This window comes from Platalea leucorodia, assembly GCF_965183815.1.
Source record: "Platalea leucorodia genome assembly, chromosome: 4".
Classification (NCBI taxonomy): Eukaryota; Metazoa; Chordata; class Aves; order Pelecaniformes; family Threskiornithidae; genus Platalea; species Platalea leucorodia.
The window spans coordinates 52,576,269-52,601,241 of NC_138826.1; the positions used below are offsets into that span (position 1 = coordinate 52,576,269).

The 24,973-nt window shown below is 40.7% G+C and overlaps 1 protein-coding gene across 5 annotated transcripts in view; it reads left to right on the plus strand.

Moving 5' to 3' along the window:
- The window catches only part of ITPR2 (inositol 1,4,5-trisphosphate receptor type 2), a 271,778-nt gene that overhangs the window by 70,865 nt on the left and 175,940 nt on the right, over positions 1-24,973 (plus strand). For 4 of the 5 annotated variants that reach the window (XM_082310914.1, XM_082310916.1, XM_082310918.1 and 1 more), the window contains 11 exons: positions 8,494-8,648; positions 10,064-10,163; positions 10,312-10,472; positions 12,689-12,830; positions 13,607-13,765; positions 14,719-14,891; positions 17,475-17,594; positions 17,697-17,882; positions 18,511-18,762; positions 19,836-19,980; positions 20,929-21,079. In XM_082310914.1, coding sequence (XP_082167040.1) covers positions 8,494-8,648; positions 10,064-10,163; positions 10,312-10,472; positions 12,689-12,830; positions 13,607-13,765; positions 14,719-14,891; positions 17,475-17,594; positions 17,697-17,882; positions 18,511-18,762; positions 19,836-19,980; positions 20,929-21,079 — 1,744 coding nt within the window. The remainder of the gene's footprint in view (positions 1-8,493; positions 8,649-10,063; positions 10,164-10,311; positions 10,473-12,688; positions 12,831-13,606; positions 13,766-14,718; positions 14,892-17,474; positions 17,595-17,696; positions 17,883-18,510; positions 18,763-19,835; positions 19,981-20,928; positions 21,080-24,973) is intronic. The other variant, XM_082310915.1, reaches the window with a different exon arrangement.

The following is a 24,973-nucleotide window of genomic DNA, read 5'->3' on the forward strand; positions in this document are numbered from 1 at the left end:
AAACCAGGGACAAGCAAGTCTGGTTACTTATGTGCCAGTACCAATTCAGAGGCTCTGCTAGTAGAGACAAGCCCCCTTTGGGGACATGTTTGTCAATCAAGTGTGGCTCTGAATCTAAGAACATGCTGAGACTCTCTTTATTGCCTGTATTGAATACATGCAAGCCGATATTCAGGCACAGGCTTAGTCTGAGCCCTGTCACACTTCAGGCAACTCTAGCATGGCACCTTCGCAAGGATCCGAGTTGTCCTTGCTGCAGCGTGGATGGGTTGGACAAAAGCCTCATGCCCTTTGCCTAGGAGGCAACAGCCTTTGCCTTGTGCAGTGTCAAGGGCATGCTAGTTAATTCTAACTAACGAGGCAAGGCCAGACACATTGTAGCGTATAACGTGTGGAAGGAAGTGGAGTTAAAACCCTGGGGGAATCTTATTGTTACTGAGAAAACAAATAGTCCAAAAAAGAACCATTCCTCCATCAAATTCATGAGATTGCCTTGAAAACACTGAGATCTTCTTTGAAAAAAAATCAGTTTAATTTCATTCTGTTGCCTTCTGGCTTTTGTTCTTTTAGAGGACACATTTTCAAGTTTTTCTCTGCATGGGGAAGAATTTTTTATTTTTCATGAAATGACACCCAAGATTCTTACATAATCACATGCCTTCAGGACTGCAATTTTAATAAAAATGGAGACTTTCGTAGGAGTTGGCAACAAGGGTTTTCCATCTTCCCTGGTATTTGGTATTAATGGTAATATAGCAATAACAGCTAAGCTGTCCAGAGAAATGAGAATTCTCTCCCATGAAAATATGGAAGTTACACCAGTTGTTTTTCTTCTGTATTGGAATGACACTTGAAGCCTTTGGATCTTTTGAATGGAAATCAAGATAAGTTCTAGAATACCCCAGTGAACAGGGTGCTTGCTTGGAAATACTTGTGTTCATTCTCTTGTTCTGTGAACAGTAAAGCTCATCTCATAGATGTGCCTTTGCATTAGCGTTGTAGTTCTCATCATGCCAGCACTTCTGAATCAAATCTCCTGATTATTCCCTATTTAAGACACTCCAATTCACTTTGCAGAGCAATCTCAGAACGTGTGAACTTGTATTCTGCCGGATGAAAGTAAAAAGATACACACATCTCTGAATGTATCTACTGTGCTTCAACCTTTCATGGGTGCCCAGGCCAGAAAACCAGACTACAACTAGTCTGAAGTAAGACCGATGAAAATGTGTATAGGGTAGATGTTAGGTCCTGGTCACCAAGGATCCAATCCTATTGTACCACACTATACTAATTTAGATACAGTATAGGGTTTCCAGTTGTAGCAATTCCAGTTCATCTAAATAGTTAAATATTCGCTGGACTGGGTAATGAAGAAGGCACAAGAGTACTCTGAACATGAATGCTAAAGGTGAGTTCTCTAACAGTTTGGCTTAATCCTTCTGGGTATTGGTTTCAACCAAAAATCCAGATCAGATAAATCAGCTTAGACAAATACTTCCAATTAAAATTTAATCAAAACTGATTGATGATCAAAACTGCTATCTTGCTTAGTTTACGCAGTCAGCACTTTCTTTTGAAAAATCTTTTGTGAAAGAACTCTTAACAACGTTTGGTAACACCCCCATGTAAATGCAAGCCTACAGGCACTTTTAGCGTGGTAGAAATCCATTTGGATCCTTCACCCCTTTATATTCTTGTTGGAAATAGCATGAGTCAGCAATGGCTATTTTAAGCCTTCATTCTGGCCTTGAGCAACTGAGCAGAAAAGCTTCACATCCCTGTGCAGGAATTTCTTTTATGTTACAATGATGCGGTGTTTTGAATTATCCCTCAGAAGTACAAGAATCTTACAATATTTTTAGTTCTTTAAGAGCCAGCTGTGTCAGTCTTGTAGCCAATATGCACATAACCTAGAGCGCACACGCTTTTTTTGCTCCATGGTTTTCATCTAGTGTTTCTTCTGCCAGGTGACTGCCTAACTGATTCACTGCAAAGGCATCTTCTTTTTCATCTTTTGAAGCAATTAATTTTGAAATACTGCCCGTGAAGTAAATCTGCTCTAGAGGGGGAGGTGGAAGTGGACGTACCCCAGCAAAATTTGAAGTCTGAGTAGCAGGGAAATGGGAGATCCAAACTTGCATTCTTTCAACTGAAGGAAGAAACTGAGCCTGCAGCCTGTGTTTTTCTTCTCTCTGCTAGTCTGTTGGATAAAAGGGTACCAACTCCTTCTCTGTCGTCTGGGTTTTCAAGGCGGCACAGCCATCTGTGCATTTCGTGCCAACCCTTAGCTCCTAAATGTGCGATAGGGCTCCTTGTGCATGTTCGCTGCCTGGTTTACAAGTCCTGATCACAGTTGCTTAGGCAACTGAATTTTAGGAAGCAGCAATGGAGAAGGATTTTCCATGGTGCAGTAGTGGGCATAGGCACCTAGGCTCTGCCTAAGTGCATCTTTTTTGCCTTACCTTAAGTGACTTTAAAGTCTGAAAGGGTTTTGGCTCTGGTGAACATAAATATTACTGGAAGTCACTAGGACTTTTGTTCCCAAGCATTAAAGCTATGTTTGGACTGTGGTTCATTGCTCATTTATGGGCTGCCTCTTGAGAATCCAGCCAAATTGTCTTGTGAAACACTGCTTTTATTTCTGGTAAAATTTGGCCTTACAATGAGTTGATTAATATTCTTTATACATGTTTTTCTCACATCTGAACTCCAGAAGATTTTTTTTTTTTAAACGGGAAGACCTTTCTGTGATTTAAAGGCCTTACCAAAAAAGGCTGCTTCATCTCTTGAAGTCTAGGAGGTTGTAGCGTATCGTGCAACAAAACGCAGTGCTCTGTGTTACAGCTCCCATTAAAGCCAAAATTGGTGTTACTTTATGCTGCAAAGTAGTCTATTATTTCTAATCACAGAAATTTACAGCATCCAGAAGAATGCTATAAACATTGGGGAAATGTCAAGAACAGCTGGGAACCTGGCATTTGTTAGCGCCTTTGTATTAAAGGCTGTCTTTGGATAGGTACCTTAACTCCATTTGTCTGCATTTTCATGAGAGAGTGCTAATCCTAACCAGTTCCAAACTGGCTTTTGTTGTTAAGATTTTTCTTAGGATTGAGACTGGTATGCATTTACTTTTCCTGTAAAGAAGTTGGACAATTCTACCGTGGACTCTAGATACAATTTGACATACCTCCTTTGACTTCTGTTTATTTATATTTATGAATTCCAAACACCTCTGCAATTCAAAGTTTTCTTCCTTGCTTCCAACTCAGGTGATTTTTTTTTTCTGATAAACACTGTAAATTAATTTTTTTTTTTTATTTTACCTTCCAGCAACTGTTTGTTTAATTAAGATTCTATAATGTGGGACACAGGTGATGCAGTTTAAACAAGTAGAATAGGCTTGGGGAATTTATTGTTTTTTTTAAAGGCTTGTTTAGGAATTAACCTGGCAATAAACAATCTGAAAAACATTTAAAAAAAATAAAAAAAATCATCAGCTTTAAAATGGCAGTGTCTCTGCTTATATAAAGCCAGCAGTCAGACCACTTGATAGGCTGGGGGGAGAAGGGGAGACACGGATGCCGGCACATTATTATTATTCTGCTGCTGCACACAGGTCTGAATCAGCTCTGAAAGCGCATACATTGTTTCTTACAGAATGTCTCTGGCTCCTAACAACAGAATTGCAACGTGATGTCTCTGCTAAAAATGCGATGACTCACAAATGAGTCAACAGTGAAGGTGTTATAGGAGGCTAACTGCTGTGCTGTCTGCCAGGGCTTCGTAACATGCAGGAGCAAGGCTGGCCATTAATTTACTCAGCTTTCTTTTCATATAGAATTTTTTAAATCATCTAACCTATGGAGTTCTGCTCACATTACCGTTCTCTGAAAATGCTGGTTTTGTAAGAGCCTCCTAAACTGGGTTAACATATTGAGATACCACATTGTACTGGATTTAACAGGCATTTTCAGAACTCTGGCTGCTATTAAATTTAATTTCTGCTGAAATCTGTAGTGCAGCTTAGTGTATTCATTCAGGAGCAGGGCATTATCCTTGTCTGTCTCTGTGCCACAAGAGGTGTCTTTACCAATTGGAATTGTAGATTGGGTTTCTAAAAGAAAAGGTATTTCAGGTCTGTCATGTTTTTGTATTGCTTTTTGCAGTTGAAAGGGAGGCCCCTCTATAAGCAAAACTCCATGTAAATCTCCTGAATTTTAGGTATGGTACCCAGTTGAGGTGAATAATGGGGATTTGGGATAGGTCACAATTACTAGCAAATTATATTAGGAGCTGTGAGGAAGGGTTATCTGCTGGGCTACAAGTCTCAAGAAAGACAAATCTGATTGTACCTGATTATTTTGTCTCTGATTGCAGTATGGAATTCGTCTCCAGTTACATTAAATTTGCCCTTCAGATTGCAAGCACCATATTATATCTGTTGGTTTGGTTGTTGGTTTTTTGTTGTTTGTTTTTTTTTTTTGTTAAGCTGCTTTTTAAATCGGTATGATGCACTGCAAATCAGTGGTGGTAGCCCAGGAATTACAGACTTTGCTGTGAGCCTGGGTCAGTATTTCCACTCCTCACCAAAATGGCTGTTTTCACTAGCTAGGACTCCTTTTTTGAACTCTCAGCCTTCGCTTTCCTAGACGAGTCCTCCTGGAAGAGTGTCAGGGCCGCTGGCTGTATGGTAGGGGTATTTTCAGTTCCTCCTCCTGGCCAAGTCCCGTTGTGCATGTGGGTAGCGTGCTTTGCTTTACTGCTGCAGAATGGGGCTGGTGACTCAGGGCTAACAGCCCTCTAGTTGGGTGGATGCTTAGGTTTTTGTTAGGCAGAGCGGGCTGACTCTGCTCTTCGTACCACCTGGTGTTTGGACTGGGCCATTCTTTTGGAAGGTGTAGGTCCAATGCCCGCCAGGCAGAAGAGGAGCTGAATGTGCGTTTCCTTCATCCTTGTGAATCATTTGACCAGTGCAAGACAGAGTGAGGTGATTCCACCTTCTTCCCCTTGGATAAGTATTTGATTTGTCTTGGGACAGCCTGTCACTAGTTTGCCAGTAGTTTGGGACAATCAAAACTATTTTTTTTCCTCAGTGAATTTACTATTTGCTAATATTGTTTTACCCACAGTTCTTGCGCTTCTCTGTACTCTATACCTGCTTTTTTTTTTTGTTAAAGAATTCTTGGGAGTGCTGTCCTTTCCTTTGCTGTCACTGACCACATCACCAACATCTCTGAAACTGTTCATTGGCTTCCTCTTCATACTGCTTTAAGTTGAATTTTCTCCTCTACATTTGAGACCTTTTACAGTTCTTTTCCTCCTTTCTCTTCATTGAATCTGTTTCTGCTGGCTGCATCTGCTCGTTCTTACCAGTTTCTTACCTGAGTAAATGTCATCTTGTTTTCATCTGCTTAGGAATGCAGTGCTTCTCCTGAGCTGATCATATTGTCTAATTAATTTGAAATAGTCTAATACTTTCACTTCTTTCCACGTCCTCATATAGACTCATCTGCTGATTCAATAATGGTTAGGTTAAGTGCAGATTCTGATGATGGCTTACTAAATTTAATTAATCATAAGAAACTTTCTGTGTGCAAGTGTGTGTGAGTTCTCTCGCTCTCTCACACAGAGGTATGTGTGCACGCACTCAGAAATTCAGACGTAAATCCATGTATGTTCATATGTGATGGCTGTTGCTTTGTCTTTCATGTACTCCATATATGTAAGTTGTTTTCAGAGCTGTCAAGTTCAGGGTCACTTCTTGTTACCTTTTTTTTTTTTTCGTTGACTAGTGCTTAACATCCATAATCCAGGTTGGGTTGTGAGGTGTGTCTGAGATCCTAAAATAACATTATAAGGAGACTTCTGAGATTTGTGCTGGAGTCCAGTCTGAAACTAATGTACAGTTGTTGTGTAGGTCTGATTTTGCTCAGCTAAGCTTTGCATTGCAGTTAGCAGTGTTACAGACACTGTCTTGCCCTCCACTGAAGTGGACTTCCTTGTCAGAAAGCCAGCTCTTGCTCATATGCCAGGTCTGATTTGACAGGTGCCAAGCCTGGTTGGCGGGATTTAGGCCTGAGGAGCCAACTCTGTTGCTCGATAGCATCTATACAAATGTCGGAGAAACTAGTGAGTGGAGTCTGCCCCAAACTGCAGGACGAACTTCTCCACAGAGCTCGTGGTTAGCATGAGCTACTTAAGCACAGGAGACCTGCCTTTGACTTTGCCTGCTGTCATAGAAACCTGCACATGTGCGTATATACTCATGCTTAATGATCTATTGGAGATGATCAGACATTATGTCATGAGTGAGTAAAAAAAACTTCCATAACACAGAGTAGAATATAGTTTCATGTTTTGGTCTGTATTTTTCCCAGACCCCCAGGGAAAAAAATGCATAAAATTATGAAGTGTCCTGCCTTTTTGTATACCAGCCTTTTCAGTTTGGAAATTATAGCAGAGCGAGTAGTTTCTGGGAAACCCTAACTAGATTTGAATGTAATTTATGGGAAATATCAAAAAGTCTGGATGCTGTTCTAAATTTATCCTGTGCCATTCACCCCTTTACAGACTTCTTGAATTCTAAACTGGTTTTCCAGTTTTCCATTTTTGTTTGGAAATTTAGGAAGTAGATTTTCATTTGATGTTAGACTCTGACTCACACCTATTAAGCTCTTAAGAGGATTCTCTTATAGTTTGCCTGCCTTTCCAGTTTGGGTCTCATCCTGAGTTTGTAAAACAAAATGTATATGGAAATCACAAAAAATTTGGCTATTTTCTCAATCCTTGCATACAGCTTACGTTTTTATGTGCAATTTTGTTTAATATTTTTGGGCGGGGTATATGGAAGGATGTGAGGACTGCCAGATAAGAGTTTACTCTTGTGCAAGACACAGGAGATGGTTCCCCTTTGTCTCAGCAAGCCTTCCTTTCAAAAACTAGTGACAATACTCTAATCACTAGGTGAGCCTAAGAAAAATTTCTGAGAGGATTGGTTCCTGTTATTTTTCCTTACTGTCTCTATCCTTCGTGGAAGTAATGGGATGGAAAGCTGGCCTTTTTTAGGCTTGATAATGAAAAAATTGATGTTTTGGAAGGATTCAAAAAGTGCCTTGAAATGAGATTATAACTAGGTATTTCTTACATAGTTTCACTCATCCTTGATTTTGTTGCTTAATCAATTGGCAATATGAATAATCAAAGCTTTGCCCTTGATTATCCCTTACAGTTTGGCTTTAATCAAGGTACTAATGCAAACTGAGTACAGTCTAGCCTCTTTACATTGCTTTGTACATCTCTTCCCTAGTGGTGCACTATAAATCATTATAATAGTATTTCAGGTTTCCAGTGTTTGATTTTTCTCTTTTGGCTTTCTTCATTCCTCTTTTTCTTTCCTCCCCATGATATATTTTGTGTACATGAAGGGCCCTGGGCTGCCAGTCTCTTAATTGGTTATTAGTCTTTTGTAATATGTGTAACTCAACACCCCAGAGGAGCAGCTTTTACTTATGCCAGTAATTCTGTTGGCTGCTGCGTGGTTACAGGCACAGACTCTGAATTGCTCCTTCAAGCAAAGATACGTGCTTAGGGAAGGTAGGATTTGCTGTCTGTGAAGACAAAGGTTTGTAGATAACTAAAGATTAAGATGGCTGCTTAGTGGTGCTGGGTCACAAAATTCCCATGGACCTTCAGCAGATGGTGGGAGGAAGATCACTGCCTTAGATTTGCACGCCTCTTTTGAGGCACCAACGCGACAAAAATCTGCCGCTTGAAAGCTAGGCTCCTCGAAGGGAGCGAACTCCTCCAGTTTCAGTGGGCACACTCAGACCTATGTTGGATCCAGCCTCCAATGCCTTATCAGCCTGTGCTAAGATGTCTAATACAATCTAGCTGGTGCTTTGTGTGCTGCCCCCCCCCCCCCCCCCCCCCCCCCCCCGCTTCCAATGACAATTTGATCTTAGTGGAGCAGATATTCTGGCTCTTGCTGTTTGGAAAGTGTGCTGCTGTGATTCTGACCATATGAGAGGAAAGAAATGAGTGAACTTAACAACAGTGGAATTAGGCAAATTGCTTACTTTTTTAATCCCCTCCCCCCTTTAAAAAATGCAGTTTTCATTAGTTCTCTTCTTTTAACTTTGGCCCTTTCCAAACCAGCACTGTGTAGTTACATCTATTGGGAGTGAAGGGTCTGCAACTACCGCAGGTTTTTTGAAGTTGTAGGTGTCAAGTAATAATGTATACAGTACTGCAGCCTCTCTGTAGCTTGTGACCTGCTGTTGTTATAATGACTGTCTGAGACCCCATGTACCTGGGGCAAAGTGCACCCTTTGTGTTACACACTCCAAAGCCAGTCATGGTACATTCTTACTAGAATGAAAAAAAAAAAAAAAAAAAGAAAAAGTACAATTCAGATGTATTACTTGCCCGCAAGGTAATTGGAGAATTTATAATGGGCCCTGATGCAAGCAAATAACCCTTGTGCCTAATCAGCAGAGAGACGGCGACCTTCCTGCTTCAAAGAAGAAACGCCAAGCAGGGGAGAAGATTATGTATACTTTGGTCTCTGTGCCACATGGAAATGACATCGCATCTCTCTTTGAACTGGATGCCACCACTCTTCAGAGAGCTGATTGCCTGGTTCCAAGGTAAAAAAAAAAAAAAAAAAAAAAAAAAGCAAAGCAAAAAAAAAAAAAAGGCAAAAAATAGCGCTGCATTGACACGGTTTCTTCCTAGCATTATGCTGGTGAGTAAAGCAGAAAAAATCAAACACGAGCTAGTATTATCCCTCAGTTAAAATTTGAGGAGTGTTCATGGATAAACAAGGGATGTATAAAACATGATACTGCTGCTGTGACTGGGTAAAATAATTATAAGGATAAAACAAGTGAGACTTAAAGAGAGCCTGTGAAGAGAAAAATAATGGGCTAAATATTGCACAGATATATATGAGGACAGAATTGAGCCCTGTGCACTGTTTGAAAAAAAACTGTACTGCTAATAGGTCTAACTGAATTGTTCCCAACAAAATAACATGTATGGTGAACTGGGCTTCTGTTTCCCTGACAGATCACGATGCCACTGAACACATTTGTTATTCAAATGAATTCAGCAAGTGGCTTCTGGGTTTTAATTGTGAATATTTGAAATTTCAACTGTGTTGCTTAGCTGAGATTGGCTAGATAAGTCACACAGTGTTGGTTGTGACTGAACGGGCATGCAGACACAGACACTTGGGGCTAGTTGTTATGAGGGTGGATTTTAAAGCTAGGTACCCGCAAATATTGATGTATGCAGCTTTGAAGTGTATTTGCTATGCTAAGTTTTGCCAGATAATTTGCTTACTTGAATACTCAAAGCCCATCAGCATGAAAGGGAGAGCGTGAATGAACACCACAGTGAATATATTTAAAAAGTAGAATTCAGAGTAAAAATTGTAATTGATTTCTCAGCTCTGCTTTTTGATAATACCACAGATTATCATATGGAAAGAATTTAGAAGAATCTCATGTCTGCTCTTTGTTCACTTGATTTTCAGTTGAGACCTGGTACTGTAAATGCTTGCTCCCTGCAACAAGGGTTTGCAGATCATAATGGTGAAGCTGTGAAACCATGGTCAGTTTTACTTTCTGGCTTTTGTGCTGTGACAGGTTGAAAGGGTTCATTACTTTGCAGAAAAAAGTAATACGAAAAGAATTGGTTTTATTCATGAAATGTATTTCTATTCAGATGGGATTTGATAACACCTTCCTTTTTAATTTTTTTCTTTAAGGAATACTTTACTCCTAGGCTTATATAAATACTTAAAAACAGCATTCTGCATAATCCCAAGATGCTGTTTGTTCTTGTTGCAGCTCTCTTCTGGGTGAGAAGGAAGGAGACAAGGGAAAAGGACACTGCAGTATCTTTTAGGTCTCCCTCACCCTTTTATTAATTACGAGTGGCTGGTGTGACTCATGCCCTCAAGTCTCATGTCATGGTCATGTATTGCATTGCATCCCACCTTGCCCATTTAGCTCAGGACTGATCCATCTAACCTGTTGTTTGCCTTGTTCTCCTTCAGGAACTCATACGTCCGACTGAGGCATTTATGCACTAACACTTGGGTCACTAGCACCAGCATTCCAATAGACACTGATGAGGAGAGGCCTGTGATGTTAAAGGTAAACATGTATATCTTGGGGTTGAAATCCCAAACTCATTCCTGAAGTTCTCTACTGGTGATCTCACTTCTAACATATAAAATATGTGTAATAATTAGGAGAAAGGTAAGAGGATTACTTACCCATATTAAACCAAAACCTGTTGCAGATTGGGACGTGCCAAACAAAAGAGGACAAGGAAGCTTTTGCCATTGTATCGGTTCCTCTGTCTGAGGTCAGAGACTTGGACTTTGCCAATGACGCAAACAAGGTTCTAGCATCAACTGTTAAAAAGCTGGAGAATGGAACAATAACCCAGAACGAAAGGAGGTTAGTGAGTTTTATTTTTTTCCCTCCTTAATTGGTGTTTGGTTACTTGTGACATCATGGCATCCCAGTAATGGGTAAGTTAGTAACATCCTTGTGGACATAGAGGCAATTGGGAGAGAACACTTCGGTGCTGAAAGTGCTACCCTGAGATTAGATTCCACCTCTGTCAGAGTGTCCCTGCTGCACCTCAGGCTGGTCTGTATATCTCATCTGCAAAATGGGGGTAAACAGCATTTCCCCAGCTCACTGGCCACATAAATAACTGGGTAGCTCCCTGGGCAAAGGCAAAGTTTCCTAATTTCCGTTGATAAACCGCTTCTGAGCTGTAATATGGGCGTCCATTACATTTGATTCTCATGTACAAGTAAGCCATCTATACAGTAGGCAGCACGGCAGGACTCTTGATTCGTGTGGAGTTCACTGTACTGCACATTCATGCTGCAAGGGCAGTAGAAGAAGGTCTCGAGTGACTGAGAAGCTGCCCCAATTGTCCCTTTCCTTTCTTATTTCTATTTTTCCCTGTTCTCTTTTCCTATTTTACATAATTTTGGTGTTTACCCTTTGTATTCATCTATGTTTCAGCTGTAGCGCTATTAGAATGTCTGTTCTTCACACCCGCCCCTGAATGAAGAGATTTTCTTGTACATTGTAGCCAAATATATCCCGCTGCCAGTGATGTAGTTCGCTATTTGTTTTCAGCTGTCTGTGGTTAAACTGAATATTAGACAGCATCTCTGGCAGTGTTAATTTGTAACTTCTATTCCACCATGCATCATATACAGCTTTTTGCTGAAAATGTTAATTTTTGGTGATAAAACTGAATTTTTGCTGTCAGTTGTCAGTAGCAATTAGACCAGATGGTTTAATATCAGGTGGAGGATTTATCGTAACAGGCAGATCTGTAATGGCCTGGGTGTTGGTACTCAGCCTTGAAAAGCTGATGGGCCATTTCATGATTGAGTTGAACCAGAGAGGGATACGACACGATCAAGGTGTGACATTCCTGTATTAACCTTGCACTGCTGTGTCACTGCAACCCAGTATTGTCGAGTCTTGATGTTGACAGATTGGTTGAACACACATAAAACATTTCGGAGTGGTTTCAGAATAGTGCCATTATTTCTTTGTTCCTGTGATTTCCTTTGTTAAAAAAACCCTCTTTTCCCTGTCTTATCACCTTCCTGCTTAGGTAAGTAGGGGCCTCAACAGTTTATTCCTGGTTGCTCCATCCTACATCTGCCTTTTCTACTTTTTCTCTTGGGGGGGGACCTTGCTGTTCTCCCAGTGGGCTGAGACTTTAAAGCTAAAGCTCACTCAGAGGGTTTAGCTGAACAGCCCAGCCCTCTTGTGGGTAATGGAAGCTTTGTGTCTGGCTTGCAGAGATGACTTTGAAAATCTGCTGGGCATCTTCCTGCCACTTTCATAACATGGCCACAAGTTTAGTAGTTATAGACTAGATGTTGTCCAATTGATGATGCTTCCCCAGGGTAGGAGATGTGCTGGGTTTTGTTTGTAGAAGATTGCAAGTTCTTTTAAGGGAGATTCATTGAAATCTGTGGGCATCTGTACTTCTCTCTGTGCACGCCTGGCGAGGTATGTTAGTAACAATGGCAATGACAAAAACAATTGGCAATGACCACTTTCTTCTTGCATTTTCTGAAGGTAAGAGAGAAGGAATTACTACTGCCTCTGTCCTCTTTAGAACTTGGTTCTGCCAAATCTTTTGTGTAGCAGAGTGAAACAAATATAGTCATTTTTCGATAGTTTCTTGGGTCAGTAGAGAAATAGTCTAGTGGCAGAATGCTTTTATTCCTCTAGTGAGTCCATCTTCTTGTTTGACAGACCCGTGTCTGTGATAAAGTATAAAAATTCTTGCTAGGCTGTGTAAGATTGTCTTTCTACTGTTCCTGGGCCTTGAGGCCAGCTGGTACAGATTTTGGATTTCTGAATACTCTGCATCAATCCAGCATCCTGTATTTTTCTCCCTTTTTCCCTTTGGTTGTTGTGTAATGCCTTGGTAAACATCCCTGTGATGGATTTAAGCCTCTGCTGAACCAAGGTCTGGAATCCTTAAGTACATGTCAAACTTAACTTTGCAGTGATTGAAGTTCCGTTGTGCTAGATAAAGCTTGTTCTAAAAGGTGATTTTCTTTCTTAATGAATCCTAGCAATTGTTGAATGACTATATATAATAATGATTTGTCTATTCATTCTAGGTTTGTAACCAAGTTACTGGAAGATCTCATTTTCTTTGTTGCTGATGTGCCTAATAACGGGCAGGAAGTTTTGGATGTGGTCATTACCAAGCCAAACCGGGAACGGCAAAAATTAATGAGGGAACAAAATATATTGGCTCAGGTATGTCCTACTGTATTAATGATTTGCTTGTATTTACAAACAGATTGTAGGAGAGAGTGATTTGAAAAAAAATGTTATTTTTAGGTAACTTGGCTTATGCCATGTTGGGTTAATGTCTGGTTAGATTGGATAGATATGACACTACTTAGGCAAGACTCGCCTCTTGGTCTGTGAATCGGATAGAAGCACGAGGGGCCATGTCTCTTGGCTATTAGTTTCATGTGATTCCAATGAGTTTTAAGACAACATTTGATAGCAAATTGTTGATGAAATTTGAAACAAGCTTGCAATGTGGTCCTGATCCTGCAAGTGTTCCTCGTATAGGAAAAATTCTGATGCCCTTTGGATCCCTGACTTTGTTTGTATGAGGACCAACCTGCATGTAAATCAAAATTAATGTTCTCTTTAAGTAGCCTACTAAAATTAAAAGAAAAAAAGGGAAAAGGATGAAATTGGACAGCAGCCAGTATCGTCCTCTTTTTTCATCCTTTCATTTATCCAAAGTTAAGGCACTTAACTAACAATGTTTAAAATAGGGGACAGCAGTAAAGAGAAAGCAATGTCAGTCAAGTTGGTGGGAAATATAAAGCTGTAATGTCTGAAGTTGTGCCCCCACTTGTATTTAGTCATATGTAGATAAGTGCAGTGATTCACTTCTGACTTTGGTTGATAAGGCCCTTGTGCTGATCCTGTCAGAGGACATTTCCATTGACTGCTATAAGTTAAGGAAAAACCTGGGTTTGATTTTCATTCTCGGTGATTTTGATTTTGCACAGATATTCGGCATCCTCAAAGCTCCTTTTAAGGACAAAGGTGAAGGATCAATGCTGAGACTTGAAGACCTAGGTGACCAGAGATATGCTCCATACAAATACATGTTAAGGTTATGTTACAGAGTTCTCAGACATTCCCAACAGGACTATAGGAAGAACCAGGTCAGTGGTATTCAAGATAATTATAGAACTCAGGAGGAAAATTATATATCCTGAGTTTGACATGGCTCTCTGCACTTACAAGTGAGACTCTGTGGTAATGGTGAAAGGACTGGGTTTTGTGTAGGTTAGTAGTAAGAAGTCACTGTCATATACTGCCTCAGGCTCAGGAGCACTGGTTTTGTTTTGTAGGCGTTTGCATATGAATTGAGTGATCAGCAATGAATATCATAGGTTGATCTTATACTTTCACAGGCTTAGACTGAGATTGGAGTCCACTGCTTCATTCATGAGCTTTCTGTTATTAAAATTATGTTCTTGGACTCTGGATTATAAAGTGAGAAGTCTGCAGAACTGTCTGTTTCTATTGCTTAAATATTTGTAGAGGGATGGCAGTGAATCAGACCAGAGGTTATTCCATCAGGTAGCCTGATTTCCCACTGCTGGAGACTCCCTGTGAGCAAGAAGTATTTCAGAACATGGTGTCAAGTGCTTTGCATGTTGCAGGGGGGGGAAAACTGCACTAACTTTAAAGGACTAAAGGGACCAGAGATAAAAGACTGAACTGCTCTATGTGGCTTCTTTGTTTTCTTTCTAATGCTTTACAGAAATATTTCTGTCTTGGAGGGAGAGAAAGGGAGGAGGGAAGACTCAGGAAAGCAAGCTTCTTAAACATTATAAAAACCTTTTGGTTTTTCCTTTTAGAAAAATTTGTTGCCATTTCTGGAATTTTGTATATATTTTCATGGATTCATTCCTTTGGTGTATGAAAGAATAAGGAGAGTTAGTCATCCTGGGGTACATATTTTAGGTGTTCAGATGTTCTTTTGTTCAGGCCAGTTCAGAGAGGAAAGTTTTGATGATTATTTTGATTGCTAATTGAGCTGGATGCTTCTGGTTCTAAAAGAAAAACATTACTGCTTAACAGGTCATCATGGGAATTTTCATTTTTTCAGGAATATATTGCTAAGAACTTCTGCGTCATGCAGTCCCAGATTGGTTATGATATTCTGGCAGAAGACACCATCACAGCTTTGTTGCACAACAACAGAAAACTGCTAGAGAAACACATCACGGCTAAAGAAATAGAGACATTTGTTAATTTACTCAGGAGAAATCGAGAGCCAAGGTTTGAAGTGGTCCACGTAACATTCTTTTTCTGTAGTGTTATGCTTTTATATTTGCAATGACTGTGAATCTGCTTGCTCTTCATTGTTTTGTTGTCTCTTTTTTCTCCCAGCTTAATTTTTTTTTGACCTGGCAGACAAAAAACCCACATGTAGTGTCATGCTAGAAAATATCAGAAACACCTGTAATTCTGTGGATTTGACCATATCTGCATTTTAGAACTTGTGCTTACTGAAAAGCAAGGTTTATACATTACAGGACACTTTTGAAAATTTAGTTTTAGTTCAGATTGGGACAGAGAGAGACAAACAGAAATTTGAATTTCTCATAAGTCTGCAGCTCCTCTATGAAACTGCCACTCGTGTTCGTTCCCCTGCTGATAATCTTGGTGCAGATTACACAGGTGTCAATTTTTCTAAACTTTTATTAATATCAGTTTTCCTGCAGGTCTCGATTCCAGGTCAGACCTGAAAGGGGCTTAGGACAGTGAAGATCCCAGTGAACATGTGTTTTAGACCAGATTTTGTTCCAAATGAAAAATTCTGGCCTTGAACTTCACTCAGCTGGAAATTTTTTTTATTAGCTTTAGGTCAGAATGTAAAGGAAATGGATTTTTTAAATGGAAAATCTGTCTATTTTTTTCATTGGGTTTTCAGTTGTAAAATTGTCAAAGCAATACAAATATAAGAAATTAATGTACTGAAGGCCAAATAGTGTCCTCTGTAATTGTGATTACCATTTTTCTGTTAGTGATTAAGGATATTGCTCAAGGCCCTGGTGCTTCACTGCTTCAATTATTCTCTATATGTCTGCAGCTGCTTTGCCTCACTCTGTAATCTCCTTGCGTCTCCCATGCTAAACTGTATTGGGTTTAGTCAGTACTAAGAGGAAACCACATGGCATCAGCTCCTTCTCAGTGCTGAACGGTCGTAGTGTTTATTGACAATCTCACGTCACTTTGTGGTGGAGGATGTCATGGTATTGTTGCATAACTAAATTGTGCAATTGCTGTGCATTAAAATATACATTCACTTCTTTAAGGCTGAAGTTCCAAGAGCAATAAATGTTTGAAAAATACACCTTGCCAAGATGGTGCAATCTGAACAGTAAAGGCACTTATTTTCATGGCGAGTCTTGTAGACTTTTGCAGCACTGCTTGTGTGAATAAGAATGGTGGTAGTATTACCTAAAACGTGAGAGCTATGAAATTTCCCAAGTTTTAGCTCCAACGAGGTAACTCCCCCAGAATTCTGTGTGATTACGTGCTGTTTACTTAATATTATCTTTGTGATGCAATATTGCTGTGAACTGTTAATTACCTGTTGCCACAAAGCTTCATTTCAGCGACAGGTAACATTGTTCCTAAGTGTACCCTAAAAATGTTTTCTGTACTCATCCCTTGCAGTTCCCAGACTTCTGTGGGGAGTGTGGTCTGTGCTAATGCAGAGGTGATTCTCTGATTCCGTCTGGTAGGATGGTCACCTATAGAGGTTCAAACTATTGGATCCTTGAATGGCTGATAGTAGATGGTCAATTTTTTTACCAGGATTTCTAAGGAAGTGGAGTATATGATCTGTGTGTGTGCGCCTGCTCATATCTGCTCCCCCACCAGCTCTTGAGCCTCTTGCCCAGTTTTAGCTACATTTGCTAGAGGAGTGGTGGGCTCAGAGATACGCAGTTCCTACGAATGTCATGAAAAGAAGCAGCTACATGGAGGGAAGAGGACTTTTTTATATTCCAGTGAGGGAAAGGCTGCAGTATGGACTACTGTTAGTACACACAGAGGAATCCATGAGAGAGGGACAAGAAGCAGATACCTAATGAATGTCCCAACTGCGAGGAAAGCCTCAGCCTGAACCTTGTTAAACATCAGAAGACCTAAATTCAAGAGACAAATTCATAGGAAACTGATTTCCATGCAAAGCTTTGTTATTTCTGCTTTACATGGAATGACCTTCTTTGAATACAGAGGTCCTGTCTTCAGGTCCTGCCAGATCTTCACTCTTCACTAACTGTTGGCTGTGTGACTTCAGAGATTTTAAAAGGCATCTTTAAATGGTGGAAGTGTGGACTCCTCCAGTGCAGTGGAGTTCCTCAGAGGGCACACGGCTATCTTGTGAGCACAAGTAACATCTCCTTGCTACTTGGGTTAGGGAGACACGTGTTACCTGATGGGGAAGGTGGGTGACAATGTCTACTCTTCCTTTTGGTTCCTGACAAGGACGAGGGCCTTCAATGGAGCTCTTCTGCCAGCCAAGCTTAAGGACAGCCTCAGGCTGCTCTTAAGTTCTGGCACAACTCTTTGGCCTTTGATTTGCTGAGAAATGTCACACTTGGGATATTTTTCTTTTCCCTCCCTGACTGGTTGTTCAGCACCATTCAGGGTGGCTCTTAAAGCTATTACTCATCTTTATCTGTTGTGAGTTGCAATAGTATGAATGAGCAAAGATCATATGTTGATAAATCTCACGATATATTCTTCCTTGAGCACATTAGTGATGGATGCTAGAGATTTCTACTGCAATGTTTCTGCGTAGTATTTTAAGTCTCATGTTCTGTTGCATCTGTGTTTTTTTGATGGCAGATTCTTGGATTATCTATCGGACCTGTGTGTATCTAACACCACAGCAATACCAGTAACTCAGGAACTCATCTGCAAGTTTATGCTGAGCCCAGGGAATGCTGACATTCTCATACAGACCAAGTGAGCATCTATAATTAGAACATACCTTTTTGTTCTCTCTGCTCTGTTGTACATTCGTAGCAGTCTGTTAGTGGCTCCATTGTGAATGATTTGTGTTTGCAGGCTGGTTTCGACACAAATGGACAATCCCTTGGAATGCCCAGTCATCTCGGATGACATTGATGAAGAGGAAGTGTGGCTTTACTGGATTGACAGTAATAAGGAGCCTCATGGCAAAGCCATCAGGCATCTGGCTCAGGAGGCAAAGGAGGGCACAAAAGCAGATTTAGAAGTTCTTACTTACTACAGGTAAAACTACTTATTCAAATGGAAGAAAATGTACACTTTCTGAAGACCCTGGTGCTGTTCTTAGCCAGTTCATTTGCCAATATCAAAAAAGGAAACCAAGTCATGCCAGAAACTGGGATTAAAAGTTTGTTTCAAGTTTTTTTCCTGTAGGAAGCATCACAGTCTCTGCTGTCTATTCCAGACAAATCTTGAGTTTCCTTTGCTCATGACAGCTCTTCATGTCTCTCTATCATTTTGCCTCTTACCTTTTATTTATTGGGCTATATATTTAGGTTGTGCTGCCCTGGAAGCAAGGCATGCTCTGAGGAAGGAGTGTCCTGTGCGTACTGAGGATTAGAGGGGAGATGGGATCACGGAAAAGTGTCTTAAACAGATTGAAAATAAATAGTCCAAATGCTTCAGCCTTCCATTTAACAATGCTCCCTTTGAGTTTCAAAGGGAGCCCAGTCTTCACAGAGGCTGGAGCTTGATGTTAGTATTTTTAATGGCAAGTCGGTCCCTTGGTTAGCACTTGTCTTTTTTTAGCATTTACATCAGAAAGGTTGACATCAGGCTTGTAAAGTGGAGATTCTGAGGTATATTGTTTCACGGTATTCAAAGAAATCAAATATGTTGTGATTTTTTTAAGGTACCAACTGAACCTCTTTGCCAGAATGTGCCTGGACCGCCAATATCTAGCTATCAACCAGATTTCTGCGCAGCTATCAGTAGACTTGATCCTACGATGTATGTCTGATGAAAGCCTCCCTTACGACCTCCGGGCTTCTTTTTGCCGACTGATGCTACACATGCATGTGGACAGAGATCCTCAGGAATCTGTGGTACCTGTCAGATATGCCAGATTGTGGACTGAAATTCCTACTAAGATCACAATTCATGAGTGAGTTGGAAGTGTTGCAAACTAAAGTACAAAAGCATTTTGTAGGGGTTAGTCTCAGAACAAAATGGTTCTAGATGTCTAATGTCAACACAACATGTATGTGAAAAGGTATTTTGTCCAGAACATAGAACTATTAATTATTGTTACTCTTGGAAACTTCCATGGGTAGCTTTACATGGAAATCCTTCAGTTTCATCTTTCACTGTGTTCTTACAGGGAACCAGCTGGGGAAAAATGGCATGGCCTTTCCTCAGACCAACTGAAGTTGAAGTAATCTAATTGTTTCTAACACTACACATTTGCTAGGTTGGAAGTCTAAGTCAGTTTTATACTTCAAGCTCAACTGAAAGCCACAGTTGGAAAGCCAGAATTTACAGTTAGGTACAGCTATTGCCCTGCAATAGTTCACAGAGGCTTTGGCCTCCATCCAGTGAAGTACTTAACCATGTGTTAAATTTAAGTATGGGAGATGGGCCCATTGACTTCAGTGGAAACCCTTTCTGGCTTAATTGATTTGATGGAGCAGCGCCACCGGGCTAGACCCAGACAGGGAGTATCTGGCTGAAGAGACAAAGGGGAAGTAGTACAGCAGCGCAGCAGATGGTATTGCTTCTTTTAGTGAGATGGACTGTTTTAACCTATATGACAATTCAGTCCTAGTTGGTGGTGCAAAGGAGGAAGCTGACTGTCCCGAGCTGCTTTCCTGATCTGCTGTCTTCCTTGCGGAAATAGTAAACTCTGGCTGATGGGCAGAGAGGACAGCTCAGACTTAGTGACTTACTGAATTGCCACAGCAAGATTTGAGTGCTGTCTGCCAGAACTGTAGTATTTTCCTGTCTCCATTATTCCCATTCACTGCAACCCCTCCTGGTACTGTTGGAGGGAAGGTTTGTGCATCCCTTGTCTGCCATCTTTGTGTATCTATGCAGAATTAGCTGACCTCTACCCCTTCTCCTTACAGAGAACTGACGGTAATTCTATAGCATTGTGATTGGTTTGTTTATTCTTTAATGACAGCTGATCCTGATATTAGAGATATTTAATTTTTCTTCCTTCTGTGCCTTGCATTGTAGGTATGATTCTTTCACAGACTCTTCGAGGAATGAAATGAAGAGGAAGTTTGCGCTAACTATGGAATTTGTAGAAGAGTACTTGAAAGAAGTTGTAAATCAGCCCTTTCCATTTGGAGACAAAGAGAAAAATAAACTTACATTTGAGGTACCTCTCAGCTATCTGCATCCTACTTACAGTATTCCTCCTCATTCCAGCTAAGTTGACATTGGCTCTTTCAAAGTAAAGGTAGTTGCAGAATAAGTGTCCACGTAAAATGTCCTAAAGAAGCACCAGTTCCTAATTCCAGTGTTCTTGGTGATGACTGTTACTGCAGAAAATAGTATTAATGTCTGCTGTCAAACAAACAGCTGTATTTTTCCTTCCTTTTCCTGAGATGGTTGCGTTTCAGTGGCAGGAGGAAGGATATGTGTGTGCGTGAATGGTCATATGCCCTTTCCACATTAGTCAATTAGCATGCAGGGATTCTTCAGTATAAGTACTATTCTCTGTGTAGGATATGATACTGAAGGAAATACTCTAAATAACCTAATCTTGTGTTTTAAATGTTGTTTGAAATTCCTGACAGAAACTTTAGATAGGCCTAGATCCTCTAGGTTCAAATAACATTGAATAAAGGGGAAATGCTTACAGCTTTTATAGTTCTTCCTCCAGCCTACCTCACAAGCTTTGTCACTCCTGTCTCTGGTCATCTGAAATCACATCTATTCACACTTACCACAGTCATCTTACTCTTCTTTTGACTTCCATCTTCTCTACAGCTGCTGCCTCTTTAAACAATTTCCTGGGGTCTTGCTTCTCAATCTTATCTATTTTCCCAGTTGCAATTGTATCCTTTCAAGCCCTCCTAAATCTCATGTTGGTTTTGCTCTCTCTTGTAGTTTGACTGACCAGTTGTTTTGTCTAACTCTGAAAAACCGTTGATGTCACTGGCCTTAGTCCAAGGCCCAGTTAAATCAGGGGAAAGGCTTGTGTAATTTGAATGCACTCTAGATCTGGATCTCTGTGAAAGTTGCTGTGTGAAATGCAACTGTATTGCACAGCCGAATACCACATGCTGATACTTCCTTCATTTTTAATTTCTTTTTCTCATAGGTGGTACATCTGGCTCGAAACCTCATATACTTCGGCTTTTATAGTTTTAGTGAGCTTCTCAGACTGACCCGGACGCTGCTGGCAATTCTAGATATCGTTCAAGTTCCTATATCATCATACTTCGAAAGGTTGAGCAAGTTTCAGGATGGAGGTGAGAGAAGCAGCAAAGACTGTTATTCCAGTGTGTAATTCATTATTTAGGGTGGAAATAATTTATGGAATGTCTCATTGATCTTTCAAGGTTCTTTAAACCCACCTACAGGAATGTATTGCAGGATACGTTAAGATGGTCAGCAAAAAAGGAACCTTTTTGAACACAGCTGCAGACTTGATGACTTGTGGTTACTGTGTTGGTGCTGCTGCTCCTTTGCTTGTTCTGAACTGAACTTTCAGATCTGGATCTAGTCCTCAGTGTCCCTTGCGCTGAACATGCCAAGCAAGTGCAGATAGCATTTGCCAGGGCACAGCAATTGTGATGCCTTGTATGTGGCACAAGTGCTTATTAGCCTTCTTAGCACTTCACTTGAAGGGAGAATAAAATGTTACTGGTCCCAGAACTGCAGAAGCACCAGATGGAAGTCCAGATGAGGCCATCCTCTGCATCTGTCTGTCAGTTTAGAGTATTCTTTTTTTAACCCAGACCAGAGTGCCTGTCTGACAACCCCAGGAAAATGCTGCATGTCCCACTGCCTTTTCTACCATGGCTTAAAACTGGGTTGAAGAATGAGCATGCTAGGAAAGCGCTGAAACTTAGCAGCTTAGTTTTCCTCCGTGTCTGGAAGGGAAGTGTGACAGTCATGTGGGCTGAGGGTCCAGGAGACTGGCTGATGGCAAATTCTGTTTTACTATGTGGCTAGTGTGTCATTGTGCTGCCAGCTGGCCCACAGCACTGAAAAGAATGAGCTGTCTTGTTTGAAACAACAATTATTTTGTATTTTCTCTGGGAGGCCTTTTCCCAGCCTTGAGTTTTCCTAATCATTGTTTTGCTGAGTCGCTCCTACAGATGCCCTGCATGAGTGTGCCATCCTTCATAACTTTTTCTTCTTGGAGGTTCACGCACTCTGGAGAAGTGTAGACTGTCGTTGTCTGCTCTGTCATCTCTGAGCCAAGAAGTCTCATGCTTGGTTCTCTATCTTTCCTCCATCACTGCCAGTACACTTTCCTGAAAGCCCCTAAAGGTCTTTCCTGCATTGCTGTGCACACTAAGGCATGCTGTAGCTGGCTGCAGTCCCTCTACAGCACTATGGGAAGACTGTACGTTCAGACACTTGGAATTACGTTTTCCTTTTTTGTCCCTGAAATACTGCATTGCAGACTCTCTTCTTAAATGGCTCTGGACACAGTTTGACTCCAGATACAATCTTGACATATTGGCAAGATGGAGCATGCAGAATGTGGTTCTTCAGTTAAGTTCTCTCTCTGCTCAAGTCTTTAATCATGGTTATACATATCATTCAATGTTTTTACTCACCTTCATTACCAATAAAATTGTGTTTAGTTCTTGATTTCCTTTTATTTCTGTTGAAGGGTTTCCTTTTAGGCTATATAGGAGAGGAAAGAACCACCCATTAAGTGCAAACAGACCTGCTCTCAGTTATACTAATTTCCAGAGCAATTCCATGCAAATCAATGAATTTACTCTGAAATAAATGAGTGTGAAGGAATGCAGAAAATGTCACCATTGTGCAAATGGAAGCTCAATAGCCTTGTTAGTAACACTCAACCATTAACTGGAACCTTGTTGGAAACTTTTGTCACACATTTGTTTTTGTCTCACATTCTTTCAGCAAAAAAGGCACGGAACAAAGGTGGGATTTTTTGTGTGTCTTTGATTAGCTTCCACCTTTATACAGATTCTTTAAACTTCTTTCTTGGCTGTAGTTGTCTCCATGGATGGTCATCTTCTAAACACTGGACCAGTTCAGGTCAGGATGTGACAATCCACTGATGTTCTTTTGGAAATGATCTGTGGGTTGGTTTGGTTTTTTTTTCCCCTTTTCCTGCTAACTATATGGCTAGAAAGCCCATTGCTTTAGAGAGGTTTTTTTGCTAGCTCAGGCTGTCGTCAGTCATGTCTGCCATCTTAAGGGATACCAAAGATAGAGATATTGGCTGTGCTGTCTAGACTTAAAGATAGGCATTGAAATTTTGCTGTGGAGAGACAGATGTTCTTATGTTGAAACAGCTGTAAGACTTGCCTGAGAGGCCTTCTGCAGTCTTTGACAAAAGAAAAGGATGCCCATCTTTGGATGGTCATCTTGTCTTCAGCCTCCCTCTTTTCTGATTGACGGGTCATAAAACACATAAACTGTGCATTCACTTTGCAGTTGAGAATAAATGATCCTGAATGTTTTAACTGCTATGCCCAAGCATCTTACCATTCCTCCTTCTTCTTTTGGAGGTGCCTACTTACCTACCCATGGGCTGCATTAGGCTATGAAGATGCATATGTCACAAGGATGCATAATTTAGAACCAGTTTAGGCAGTTTCATAACTCCTGTTTGAGCACCCAGCTAATAGAACTTCATGCCCAAAGAACATATTTCATGTCTGAAAAACACATTACTCAAGCAAAACAGGGGAGTACTTTCCATTAAGAAAAACCACATAAAACCCAATCAGCATTAACTTTAATTGCATATTAATGTTAGAGAGGGAGCCCAAGAAGAAACCACCGGGTACTGTAGTAGCTGACATTCTGGAGATAACTGCTGTGGCTGAAATGTCAACTGTTTACAACTTTTGCCTATCTTTATTTCATCTGGAAGTCTGCTGGTGAGGAATGAATCAGACCATAGGGCCAGGAGTTTGGCTGGCATAAGTTGCTCTAGTTCCTGGGGCTGTGAGAGTTTGTGCCAGCTGAGTATTTGGCTCCACTCTTTTTTTTCCTTTCCGTCCTGTTTTTTTTTTTTTAAAAAACTTTTGTTGGGTAGCAGTCCTTTAAAACAAGCCCTGTGGTTGTCTTGCACCCAAATCCTGATTGTGTCTTTGCTACAAGGTAGTGAGAAAACACAGAACAGTTGATCTGCCTGTGTGCTCTCTGCCTTGCTAGGTATCACTTAGCTGTAGCTGAGGTGCGATGTGTCCACACTGAGCTAGAAAGAGCTGAACTCAGGGGATTTGCTGGCTTGTGCTGTAGTGCAGTTGGCTGCTTCTGTGTCATCTTTTCAGACTTCATGAACTTGTGCTTGCGCCCACAGTAAGGTACAGAAAGTGCTTATGTTTTCTGTCTGAGTGGTGGTGGTGGGCTGGAACTTCTGTGCCTCTGCATGCATTGGACTGTAGGTGATGCTAAGGATAAGTGAGTCCTGACTTAACACTGGGCTTGAGTCTGTGTTGGACAGGGAGACCTTGCTGTATTAGGGTTGCTGGAACAGGCCTGTTTATGAGATGATCATGTGTCTTAATGATGTTCTTGTACTTTTTTATCTTCTGGGGGAAGGGGAAAGACTGGGGTCTGATTTTACAGTGCTTTGCATCTTGTGCAGTCACTTCTACCCAAACAAGTTGGACCCCAAAGGTACTGATGTTACCTAGGTCCTTTGGAGTCTGAATCCACCTTGTCCAGGATCCAGTAGGGATCCTGAGGAATGAACAGGCCAACAGAGAAACTAGTCTCAGGAATTTCTTCTAGATCTCCCCTCGCTCTGACAGTAAGGATTGTTCACCAGGCAAAGCTGTAGGTATACATTGTTTTTCGATTTTATAGTACTTATAAGATTGTACATCAAAGGTTCCCCTTCCCCTTTTACACAGATACCCTCTCTCTTTGTTATAAAACTGCGTTGTTGAGAACATCTGTTAGTTGTTTTATCAGTTATCTGTCTTGGCTTTTTATTGTCCCTTTTAACTTACAATACTGATCTCTTAGGCTATTAAGTAAAAAGGATTACAATAGAAAGTAAAACTCAGTGGTTTTTGAAAATGTGTTGGCATTTTCTAAAATCAGGATGGTCCATTGATTTTTTTTCAGGAAGCGTTTTCTTATTCATAACTTCCATAAAATGCAGACAGATGGATTGTTCCCTGCCCTCATTCAGGATG